We start from the raw sequence: 12,418 nt of genomic DNA on the forward strand, positions 1-12,418 counted from the left end.
TGAGGTGTGCAAGCACTTTTCTTTGTAACCAACCCTTATACATATTCGAAAAGAAAGATGCATATTTCTTTCTCTGTGTTTTTTTGAGCCATTTCGGTTGAGAAGAGGATGATGACTGAGATTCAGGTTGAACTAAAAAAAGTCAATACTGTATTTGTTCATCTTGAATAGTTTTGTTCCTGTGTCATTTTCTGAATCTCTATTATTCCCTCCCTTTTGTTTCCTTTCATTATACACTGGATGTGTATAATGGACCCGCTTTATGTCTCAGCATTGTGCTTATTTCTATAAATCTCCCTTTCCCCCCGTTCTCCGGCTGACTCTCCGTCCTCTCATCCCTCCTCTCTCCATCTTCCTGATTCCCTCTCTTCAGGGTCTATTAAGTCTTTATTGATCTGTTCATTTCTGCTGATATGAATTCATACCGGACCAAACTGCTGACTTGGCGCCGCTAAAGAGACCAGATTAAATGAGGTCCATAAAACACACAAGCAGTCAGACTCTCGGCGTCTGTGTGCGGCCCTTTTTTTTTTTTTTGTACACGTGTGCGTGTCTGCGAATGCGCTCGCACACATTAATGTGGACCTGTTTTTCACTGATTACTGCTTTAATCTTCATCGCTTCTCCTTCCAGAACGTTCGCTCCTCGTTTCCTCAGTGTTATATTCATTCCTCTTTTGCCCTTTTTCCTCGTCGTTTCCTCGTTTTCCTCTCCTCCTCTCTGCCCCGCACTTGAACCCATTTTAAAAACCCTCACACCTGCAGATACTGTAGCAGCAGCTATAGCTAAAGGGTTTAAAAAATGACACACACATGCACGCATACACACACACACATTTACCTCGGGCTCTACATGATCACACTTAGAGAATGTAGTCAGGAGCTGAGTCAACAGCACTGTGTTGAAGATTTCAAAGGTGGTTTGGGGTGTGTGTGTGTGTGTGTGTGTGTGTGTGTGTGTGTGTGTGTGTGTGTGTGTGTGTGTGTGTGTGTGTGTGTGTGTGTGTGTGTGTGTGTGAGAGAGAGAGTGTGAGTGAGTGAGTGAGTGAGTGAGTGAGTGAGTGAGTGAGTGAGTGAGTGAGTGAGTGTGAGAATGGATAGACTTTTGCTATCAACCCCTGTGGAAGACAAACATAGAGGTAGGGAGTAAGCAGCTGTTCACATAGAGCCATTATGGGTGTCGTGTGTTGACGTTGACCTTGTAGTGTTACTTTCACGTTGTACCTTATCTTTCAATTAACCTATATCCATGTGTGTGTGTGTTTGTATATCCGTGTGTGTGCCTAGGCTCAGAAGGTCTTGGTTTCACCGTGGTAACACGAGACTCTTCAGTCCACGGTCCCGGTCCCATTCTGGTTAAGAACATTCTGCCCCGCGGAGCCGCTGTCAAAGACGGACGCCTGCAGTCCGGAGACCGCATACTTGAGGTACAGGCCAGATGTTATTAGACTCATGTAATCATTATCATCGTCACGCTAATCCAGAAATCTACATGTTCTGATGATACAAAAGATTTCAAACGTGTGTGTGTGTGTGTGTGTGTGTGTGTGTGTGTATTTGTGTGTAGGTAAACGGTGTGGACATCACAGGCGTGGGCCAGGAGGAGTTGGTGTGTATGCTACGCAGCACGAGGCCGGGAGAGAGCGTGTGCCTCATGGTCCTACGGCAGGAAGAGATGTTCCTGCCCAGGGAGATGGTAAGAACCAATCACAGTTGCCGTACTCTGAGCCAATGAAACGAGAAGTTCCGGTTCAGTGGTGGGTCAGTGATCGGCCGTAAGGAGAATTTATTTCTCACTCATTGTCCTCTCAAGGCAAGCCACACAACTGCACTATCGGCATTTCAGTTTGACATTTCAACCCCCCTTTAAATTCTTTTGGCAATTTTTGGTCCAATCAACAGGCTTGTCTGGATGATGCATAGCTCAGCAGCCTATAGGGAGGCTTCCGTTCATAGACTTTATCCTCTCATATTAATGAGGGCTTTTTCTGAATGATCTGAAAGATTACAAACTTCCCCTGTACAATGATATTCTCGCTTTAAACTTAACCAAGGAATGCTGTGTTTCATATTGGAATCCATTCTGATTGAATTGAATGATTACATTGTAAAGCTGTTGATACTGGAAATATTTTGTGCTGCCCTGTCCCTCCCTCATTTAATAAACTCTTCTTTTATTCATCCTTGTTCTATCTTTTCCATATTTTTTTTTCTTTTCCTCTGAATGCATGATCATCTACTGTGCATGCACTCATGTTTTACATTCTGCAACTGTAGGTGCAAATATTCTTTCCTGACAGTCATAACCTGCTGCTGTTTGCTCTTTGCCACATTTCCCTCATTGTATTTTCTTTCTTTCCCATTTGCTTTCACTCCAGCTGCGCAGCGACTCTGTAGCCAACCTTTTTCCTCAAAGTGTTTGTTCTCCAAGGTAAATTTCTGTCATATTATCTCTATATCATAGCATCTCTTTTGTTGATGACATTCTTTTTTTCTCCTACAACTCTGAGGGTGTCATTGCACACGAATCCACAAAGCGTAGAAAAGGGGATAACAAGAGGTTTCACTGTCTTTAGATTGTAGGACTTGTCATTTTTCATTTGGCTCAATTTGGCTTGTGTCTCCTGTCTTTGGTTCATGTTTTCCATCTCTCACTATATCTTATTCTCCTGTTAATGCTGCCTTCTGTGCCTCTGTTCGCTCTCGTCGACTGATGTTTCCTCAACGGCTGCAAGGAAGTTCTACACACTCTCTCTCTTACACACACTGACACACACACACACATGCGACCTTGAGCCCCATAGGGAAGTCTGTTCCTGCAGACAGGAAAGGGAACAATTTGGGATCATTTGGTTTTGTCGTATCTAGTCTGGCGTTTCTCTCCGCACGCATGTCCGAACTCCGTGGCCCTCCTCTCGGTGTAATGACCATTTTATTGAATAATGTTCACTTGCCAATCTGTTACATTTTCCCTAAAAAAACATCTCCACTACAGCAGTCGCTCTTCTACTTCTTTACCACCGAACGGTTACACTTCCTTGGTAGCCAGTTCTCAGGAGAGAGTGGGTCGTGATGTTTTTCTGGTTTCCAGATGAACGGTTGGTGTAAACTGGGGAAAATTAATAAAACCAATTAGCAGACTGCTATGCAGAGTGACAGGTGAATCATTGACAGGAGCGTTTTTGAAAATTCCCTGCTGATATTTTTGTGTTAATTTGTGTTACCACTGTTACCAAATGATAAGGGATGTAGACGATATATCTCATCCTCAGTTCAGAATTGGCAAATTAATTTATGAGGTGGTGAGCTTTTTAATATACTGCAAGCTTATTTTTTTATTTTAAATAGCTGTTGCGTGGGTTCTCTCTGCATTCTTCGGCTAATCCTCCCACAGTCCAAAAACATGCGGAATGGGGTTAGGTTGATTGTAGAGTCTGAATTGAAGTGAATGGTGGTCCGTCTCTGTGATGGGCTGGCGACCTGTCCAGGGTGTACCACGCCTCTCGCCCAATGTCAGCTGGGATTGACTCCAGCCCCCCCGTGACCCTTAATGGGGCAGTAAGCGATTCTGGAGAAAGCTTGTTTCTCTCTTTGTTGTTGGTGGGATTTTTTTGCTCTGGCTGGGATGCGAACCTGGGTGCTCGGTGTGGGAATTCGACGCAGTTGGGAAACTAACCTGCCATCCGTCCGGTATTTTTCAATCACATACTAATTTGCACAGAGCAAGAAATGAACCGTTCGAGCAAAAATCCCAACTTATGCTTGAAATGGATATTTCTCTCTCCAGTGACATTTAGCACTCTCTTTCTGTGCAGTATTTCAGTCAACAGACTCATCTCTTTTGTCTGCCGCTCTTCCTCTCTCAGAGCGACTCTCTCTCTCACTCGTCCTCACCCTCTCTTCCTAACTGGCAGTTCTCCCCCCTCGAGTTCACCTCCGTCTAATTAACAGCTGATGGTGTTTGCTCAACAGTCACAACAGTTTTCAGGAGCGAAAGCAATTGCGGTTCTGCACAGTGGAGCTGTGAACGCACAGCTTGATTGGAATTTTTAAATGTGAGACATCATGGTACTGTGAGTTTGTTTGTGCGTGTGTGTGTGTGGGGGGGGGGATTTCAGGACAGCGGTAGTCATCCATTCCAGCTTTTTAGTGGTGAATGTAAAAAAAAACCCAAAACAATAAACGCCTATTCAAATTGAATTCTCTAATTTCTCTCTTTTCATCAACCCTCTTTTCCTTCGTTCACCTGTCTTCAGCCATTGTGTAGTTTCGTAGTAATGATTCAAAACAAATATTTCCACGATGTCTATAAATCACATAAACATGCAGGGGGAGGTAAGGGTAAACCGAAGAGGTCAGAAATGTGTTGGAGGCAAACGGGTTCCCAACAACATAGATTTATCAAGAGCACTGGGTCTTTTGACTTGTGCTTTTGACTTGAAAGAGACAGTACATATTTATTTTGGTTCTTCTCGGCAAGTAGCCTCTTGTGGTTAGGGCAAGCTCACATTTTAACATCCATTAGCTCACCGGCAGGAGGCCAGCATGGGGGATTAGACAGTGCCTGACTTTGACCAACAGTTAATGATGTTTTCTAACAACCACCACAATATTTTTGGGACTCAAATCATGTCGTTTTGTTGCTCAAACTTTACCAAAACCTGACCACAGCAAGGACAGATCAGAAAACTGACATTTTTGGATCATGCATTGGTCGTTTCCGGGAGAGGCTGACTTAGTCTTATCAGTCACCTTTTAAATTGAACTGCTACGTTGAAGTGTGATTGTTTCGATTAAACATGTCCATCGCTTTGGTTGAGCGCCATAACAAACACCTAAGCTGTCGCATTTGAGAGAGGCTGTCTTATATCTGAAGGCGATAATCTTTGCCGGTCACACTGTCTTCGGTCGACAGTGCAAATAAAGTGTGTTCAAAGCCGGAGGTGCATAGAAGTAGAGAATTCCCCTCTGAGCCTTGTAGTGTCCTCACACCTCAGTCGCTGGAATGTTTTCATTCATTGTCCAGGTTGTACAATGTTTGTTTCACATGAACATCATTCACACAGAAGTTCCGCACATCTCTGCCAGTTTTGTTGCTGGATGTTTCGCTGATGCAGAGGACAGCCATGTCAAGCCTCTTTTTAAAAATCATAGACGGGCACCTTCACTTGTAAAAGGACCCCCTAATTTAGTCCATCACTTGCGGCAGCAACTTGGTCCCATCTGAAAGGAGCACGTCTCATAATTTGTAGTGACCCTTGTCACAAGCAAACCAAGCCAGCGATTGTTGAGGTGTTTTTATTACAGTGTTAATCGTCTCTCACTTTGCTTCTGTGAAGCAATTATTAAGTTTGAAAGGAGATGAGCCTCTCTAATATCTTTTGTTTATTTTCAAAATGAGGCAAAATTCTCAAAAATATGCATAAAGACGTAACTTCAAGCCCCAGTGTTCAATTTTTGTACTTTTCTGATGGCATCTGGTGGTAAAGTTGCAAACCGCAAGCAACTGAGCACCCGACATGGGACACTTTATGGTGGCGCACCGCTGATTCAATTTCAATGCGACGTATTCTGGACCGTTTTTTTCAACTGTATTCAACACGACGTAGCAAACATGGCGACTTACGCGGAGGTCGGGTCCACCTCATGTAACTATATTCAACTCATTCTAAGTTGACGAAAAAACATTGGTTCTTTGTTGCAGGTGATTACACATCTATGAACACATAGTTATGGACAATATATTCAATTTCTGTGAATAAGTTCTTCTAAATACTACACACTGTAGCTTCAAAAACCCAAATCTTTAAATGGAAGTCTTCACTGTAAGACACTGCATATCCTGTGTTGTTGATATTTATTTTGCAACCATGTGCGTTCTGTGTTTGTCAGTCTGTGCTACAGACAATATTGCCCATCATTATTGAAAAGCTGGTACAAAGGAACAACTTTGTTCTACTTCCAAAAGCATACAAATTTGAGTCCCATTTTTCTGTTGATACTGTAAGAATGCAGATTGGTATGGTTGATGGAAGGGTCATTGTTTCTTTCATTTTTTGTCGATTTATGCAAAACCCAATACACAGTTCCAGTAATTTTTATACCATCTCTTATCAGACTGTAGACAGTGATGAGACTACAGTTTTCTTTTTCATTAAGATTTGATGTGAAGGTCCGTGGCAGCTTGTTTGTGTTTACGGAGAGGAAACAGAAGAAGGATGATGATGAAATGATGGAAGGATCTTGTCTCTCTCCTCCTCCCTCCCCCCTCTTCCGCTCATCTCATTTTAGTCCACCATCTGGTGTTGTCTGCTATAAAGTGTGTGCTCGCTGTAGAACAAAGACATTACACCACCTCTATACACAGAGACACACTGTGACATACAATCACACGCATACATATTCCACAGTGGTGCACTTCAGTGGTGTACATCCACCTGCTGTGTTGGCATTTTGGGTACATATACACACATACACACACACACACACAAACACACGCACATGCACATGCGCTCACTCACAGGCACACAGACACGCACACACACATTAAACATAAGAAAATATATTTTGTAAGTAATTTTCTTCACACATGAACAGACATACACTTGCTCAGTTGGCTGAAACCTTGAAACTAGCGTCTGGTAAATATCACAACAGCAAATGAACAAAGCTAATTTATAAACACAGATTTTACTTAATAAAAGCAAAGAAACCACTTTACGAGGATAATGTGAGTAATAATGCCATTAGAGCTGCAACAGTTCATCGATTAATGGATTATTAAATTAATTGCCAACTATTTTGATCATTGATTAATCGGTTCAAGTAGTTTTTATGGAGAAAAAAAAAACTAATTTCAGCTTCTTAAATGTGAATATTTCCTGGTTTCTTTGCTCCTCTATGACAGTAAACTAAATATCTTTGGCGTGTGGAAAAACAAAATATCATCTTGGGATTTCAGACACACAATCAACATTTTTCAGTATTTTATGACATTTCATGGGCCAAACAACTAATCAAGGAAATAATCGACAGATTAATCAATAATGAAAATAATCGTTTGTTGCAGCCCTAAATGACAGGATCACAGTTTTTTGCCAACAAGGTTAATTTGTGTCTGACAAAATAATGCAAGATGAGTCAAAAGTCAATGGTTGATTTAAAGATCCTATAAAAATGCAAACTTTTTTTAATGTTTCAAAAGTTTACCTGCTGCAGTGAAGACGTCTCCGTCGTCACTGAAAAGGTCAGTTATTGTTCCGTAAGCTCACCGGATGCTTCAGGTCTCCACATTCGCATAAGCTGCGAGTTGCACGGTGGAACCGAGATCAGCTCCACCACGCTCCTCTCAAACTTAGATCTGAGGTAAGAGCAGAAAAAAGCTTCCTCTCACAACGGCTGAATGTGAAAAATGGCTTCCGCGCGTTCGACTCTGCACATAAATCATCCATGCGCATTTTACGATCAAACAGCACCCGAATCGTCCGCTCTCGCGCGGGGAGATTGCAGATGAGGAAACTTGATTTATAGATTCTCAAACACTGAGGTAAATTTAGAAGAAAGCAGAGGAGGCTTGGGCGGTGCGGTAGGATTTGTATCATCGTAATCGTCACCATCTTTGCCCCGCCCTAAACACAAAAGCGTCAATAATTAAAGATCGCAGGGCGCACAAGTCACACGATAGCTGCTTCTATGAATACAAACCATTCACAAACTCACTTTGGCGAACCAGTACAGAGGACTGAATGACAGATTCCATCAGGCTATTTGTGCAGCTCTGCTTTTGGCATCCCAGTATGTGATGATCTGCAAAATGGTCTTCTCCCTTTCCCTTTTCCTGCACAACATGCAGGAAACCTTCTCCTCGGTGCCAGATGCTCCTCTCACACACGCACTGACAAATCTGTGAACGGTTGTCGGCCGGTGAGCAAAACAACTTTATTGAACACTTTCTTCATTCTGATTATCCCATTCCCCCATCCATCACTGCTGTAGCCAATGTGCATTTGTGTGTGTGTGTGTGTGTTCATCTGTGCACTCCTTTGCAGTCTGTTGTCTGTTTCTCTCTCATTGTGTGTGTGTGTGTGTGTGTTACATCTCACTGAAATCGTCACCAGTGTGACCTCACCGAATCACTACAGTAGATCCCCCATCTGTTACACCCTCAGAGACCTGTGTACACACACACACACACACACACACCCTGGCAGCTTGGTGTCTCTGCTGGAGCTGCCATCATCCCAGCGGAGAGCAGCGGGGAGGGGGTGTCACCTCTCTCACCCCTCCCTCTCCCTCTCCCTAGCTCTCTCTCTCTCTGGCTCAACGTCTCATCTCACGTCGCTCTGCTGTTTATCGAAGGTTTATCAACTCCTTCATTATCCCGTCATCTACAGTCGCTGCTGCGTCTCGGTCACGGTTTTCTCGAGATCTAGATCGAGATATTGGGAAATAGGCTTTTTTTTTGCCATCTAACCGAGAGTTAGTAAGGGAGGAACATGTATTGTGAGTCCCATCCCCAAACAGATAACACGTTGTGGGAGTAGAGTCAGGGCGACTGTTGAACATAACACCACCTCCTCTGTCAATATCACACTTTCCCAAGTAGAAGTCTGTACAAGCCCTTGTTCCTGCCTGTTGACACGACCACGCGCCTGTTCATACAATTCTGCTCCTGCTCCCCCTCCGACTCACCAGTCACTAGACTACAGTCGAATTTCCACACTGATATTCTCTGTAGACGATTCACTTTAAATGTTTCAATGTGTTAAAAGAAAAGAGCTAAAGTTTGCAAACTGTTGCCAAGGAGCAGTTTGGCGTCCCCGCGGGGGGGGGGGGGGGGGTGCTGGCTTCGGCACATGAACAGACGGCGCGCTCAGTCCACACTGGGCCCCACGGAGACAGCCCCGTGGCCACTTGTAGCCTCGGTAAACGCACCCTGTGCCGCCCGCAGCTGCTGTGAGTTTCTCGCACTGCCCCACGATATACATTTCCGGAAGGGATCGAGCGGTGACGGCACAGGCGCTGTAGACTTGTTTGCATGTTATAGGAAAATGGGTCATGGGAGTCAACCCGTTCGGTTTCTCTAAATGAAACAACCCTCCAGTCACGTTTTAAAGTATATACAAATAATTTGCTCTGCCTAATATTTTGTTTAACACTGTTTACCCCAAATAAAGTTTCTAAAAAACCCTCTGAAATGGGGCTGGAAACGGCAATATCGGCGATATTCAGCCATAAAAGTTTCACAAACTGCTAATGCTAACTGTCTGCTGACACCCTGCCTCTACGTGCGCTGGAAGTTTCCAGTTTCTTTGCACACATTTTTGCATTTTCGACAGCGATTGCTCTTCTGCATTTGTGACGTACGAAATCTAACTTGCCCAGGATTCGTTTGAATTTCAAATTGCAGAGAGGTGCAACAGAGATCTCCTACTCCAGGAAAGGAATGTGAAAACACCTCTATAGTGACAACATTTGTTCAGATACAAGTCCCTTTGGTCAATGTCACACATTTTAGAGGACAGAAACAGAAGAAAAACACCTTTTTTCCGTCTTTCCTGTGTCTCCTCATCCCCTTTCTTTCTCTGTCGGGTTGCAAGTGCTCGTTAGTCACTCTGAGGTTGTGGTCTGCCGCTCGCCCACTACAGACATTACGCTGACCCATTAGAAGAAGGTGTGGGACATCGGACAACAGGGGCCCATTCTGAGAGGCTGCGGATGGGACAGTTATTTTCATAAGTCAAAAGCACAGCCCATAATGTCAGACTTTGTTCTCTGAGTCTACTTACTTGTGCGTGCGTGTTCGTGTGTGTTTTATTACATCCACTGCTACATTTAATCACAGCGCCTACTGCTATTTGGCCTTGTATAATGAATCCTTGGGCAGTCATTCCCACACCATGGGGGCTTAAACATACACAGACACACACACACACAGACACTAGAGGAGCGTGTGGCTGGAAGCAGGTGTCCTTCCACAGATTCACAGTGCCTGTAGAGTTTATAGCAGCATTAAAACATTCCCCTATTATTACTCAAACTACTGATAACTCAATTTATGATGATCATTTTTCTTATCATCGCTTTTATTCTTTCTTTTTTTTACTTTCTCTGACTCGCTGATTCATAGTTTGTCTGGTCTTTAGGGGTTGGTTAAGGGCATTTTGTTTTCCTTTTATATACTGCGTGTGTGTGTGTGTGTGTGTGTGTGTGTGTGTGTTTGTGTGTGTGTGTGTGTGTGTGTGTGTGTGTGTGTGTGTGTGTGTGTGTGTGTGTGTGTGTGTGTGTGTGTGTGTGTGTGTGTGTGTGTGTGTGTGTGTGTGTGTGTGTGTGTGTGTGTGTGTGTGTGTGTGTGTGTGTGTGTGTAAGAAAGAGAGAGAACGATTGTTCTAGTACATTTTCATTACGTGTCTCTCCATCTTTCTCTCATTTCCCACTCTTTGGCCCTGTTGAGTAAAACAAAACACATCCCACACACACACACACAAACACACACACAAACACACGCACACCGTCAGACACTGAGCTGTCTCTTTAACGGCATGTCTCTCTGTTCTCTGTTGATCCATCATCGTGCCAACCTTTCGAAATGTTAACAACCAGCATTAGAATTAATTCTTTTTTTGAGTTTATGTAGCTAATATATACAAACAGCTTCTTTTATTGCCAGAAATGGAAAACACACAGAAGGTCACTGTAATAGAGTAACAATGTCACTGAAACGCTCATGTTTTGATGAGCTGTTGCTACGTCAACCTAAACAAAAAAAGTTAACATTAATATAAAATCAACAACTGAAATATGCGCACACTGAATTCTGCTTACAGATCCAGAGGCCTGTCTTTAAGGTGATTAAATACGTCAGCATTTCCTCCTTTCATTGGAAATCTCTCTGCACATCTCTCTCTGTTCAGTTTATAACTTGTCCCTGGTGATCTGTGTCAAATGAAAAATATCTGGCATTTGTTTTTTGTGGTGATATATATATAAAACATGTAGCCAGAATTTTGGCATCTACTAGGTACCAAAGGTGACAACCCTATTTTATTATTACACACAGCTATAAGCGCGCACCTATGAGGATGAAATGATATGAAACTTTCCACGAGATTGCAGTATGCACTTTCTGTACAAATAGTTTGAGCCCTTGTCCAGTCCTTCCTCTTGGTCGTAGAAACCCACAGAACAACCGGGTCGGACACCAGAACGTACGTTTGCCTTTCCTCGCGGAACGATTATTTATCTGGCGGATTATCAGAGGAAGCCCGGAGGCCGTGTTTATCCATTGCTTTGCAGACAAATTGAATTCAACACCCAGAAAAACAATTTAACACACATTTGCATTTGTTGTTTTTTCCCCCTTCAGATTACATAAAACATCTCACAGCCCCGTGGGTGGTCTTGACCCCCATGCTGGGAACTGTTGATTTGAACTTTTCTGCAGCACAACACCACCCACCCTCTTCCCCTCTAAATTCATTCACGCGTTGGTTCCGTCCCATGCCGAGTACATGGAGAAAAAAGGAATTAACATGAATTAACAAAGCAGGGGGATTAAATCAGATAAACAGAGACTGTAGCGGTAGCAGAAGGTAAAATGGCATTACTTTGGACAGAATCTCAGCGTGATGATTTTCTAACTGCAATCATGCACAGAAAGTAGCTAAGATTTCTCTTCCATGCTTTTTCTTTCCAAGGTCGTGGAGCTTCCTATCAGGTCTGGACAGTCGGTCTGATGGGGCGGCTTTCTCCAGCGGGGGAAAACAGCTTTTCTGCAGAGTAGAGGACTTTGTGTCAGCTTAGCGCTGTTAAACCTACAATCCCCACAGACAAACAGTGTCTAAACCTGACTCTGCTGACCCACGCAAACGCGCGCATGCGGACGGAGTTCCTGCACGCACATAGACGGCCACCTGTGAACTGAAATAGACTTTCTATCACGAGCGCACACACTCGTTAATGGATTTCTGGCAAGCTCACACGCAAACAATGCAATTTTATTTATTGCGATGACTGACGCGAAACTGCAACTGCGGACATTTTGGACGTGGGAACACGGCAGATGCATTTACAGACACAGACACGTGCTGTAAAACACACCTCATCCTTTTGGTTTTCCGTAATCGATATTTACTCTTTTACTCTGTGAAGGGAGCCGGTCAGCAGTGGATGTTCACACCTCAGTAAAACACCTCTGTATCCCATGCAGCCTTTTCCTAGTAATGATCAAAATCGGACAAATTAGGGCTGCACCTAACGATTATTTTCATAAACGATTAATCCTTCGATTATTTTCTCGATTAATCAATTAATTTGGTCCATAAAATGTCCAAAAATTGTGGATCGTGTTTCCCAAACCACAATATGCTATTTTGTTTTGTCCACACACCAACAATATTCAGTCTACTGTCATAGAAGAG

At 43.3% G+C, this 12,418-nt stretch overlaps 1 protein-coding gene across 6 annotated transcripts in view; it reads left to right on the top strand.

Annotated features, from left to right (window-relative positions):
* The window catches only part of pard3bb (par-3 family cell polarity regulator beta b), a 193,873-nt gene that overhangs the window by 75,349 nt on the left and 106,106 nt on the right, over positions 1-12,418 (top strand). For all 6 annotated transcript variants that reach the window (XM_035651328.2, XM_035651326.2, XM_035651329.2 and 3 more), the window contains 2 exons: positions 1,287-1,426; positions 1,567-1,695. In XM_035651328.2, coding sequence (XP_035507221.2) covers positions 1,287-1,426; positions 1,567-1,695 — 269 coding nt within the window. The remainder of the gene's footprint in view (positions 1-1,286; positions 1,427-1,566; positions 1,696-12,418) is intronic.

This window comes from Scophthalmus maximus, chromosome 14 (assembly GCF_022379125.1).
Source record: "Scophthalmus maximus strain ysfricsl-2021 chromosome 14, ASM2237912v1, whole genome shotgun sequence".
Taxonomy (NCBI): Eukaryota; Metazoa; Chordata; class Actinopteri; order Pleuronectiformes; family Scophthalmidae; genus Scophthalmus; species Scophthalmus maximus.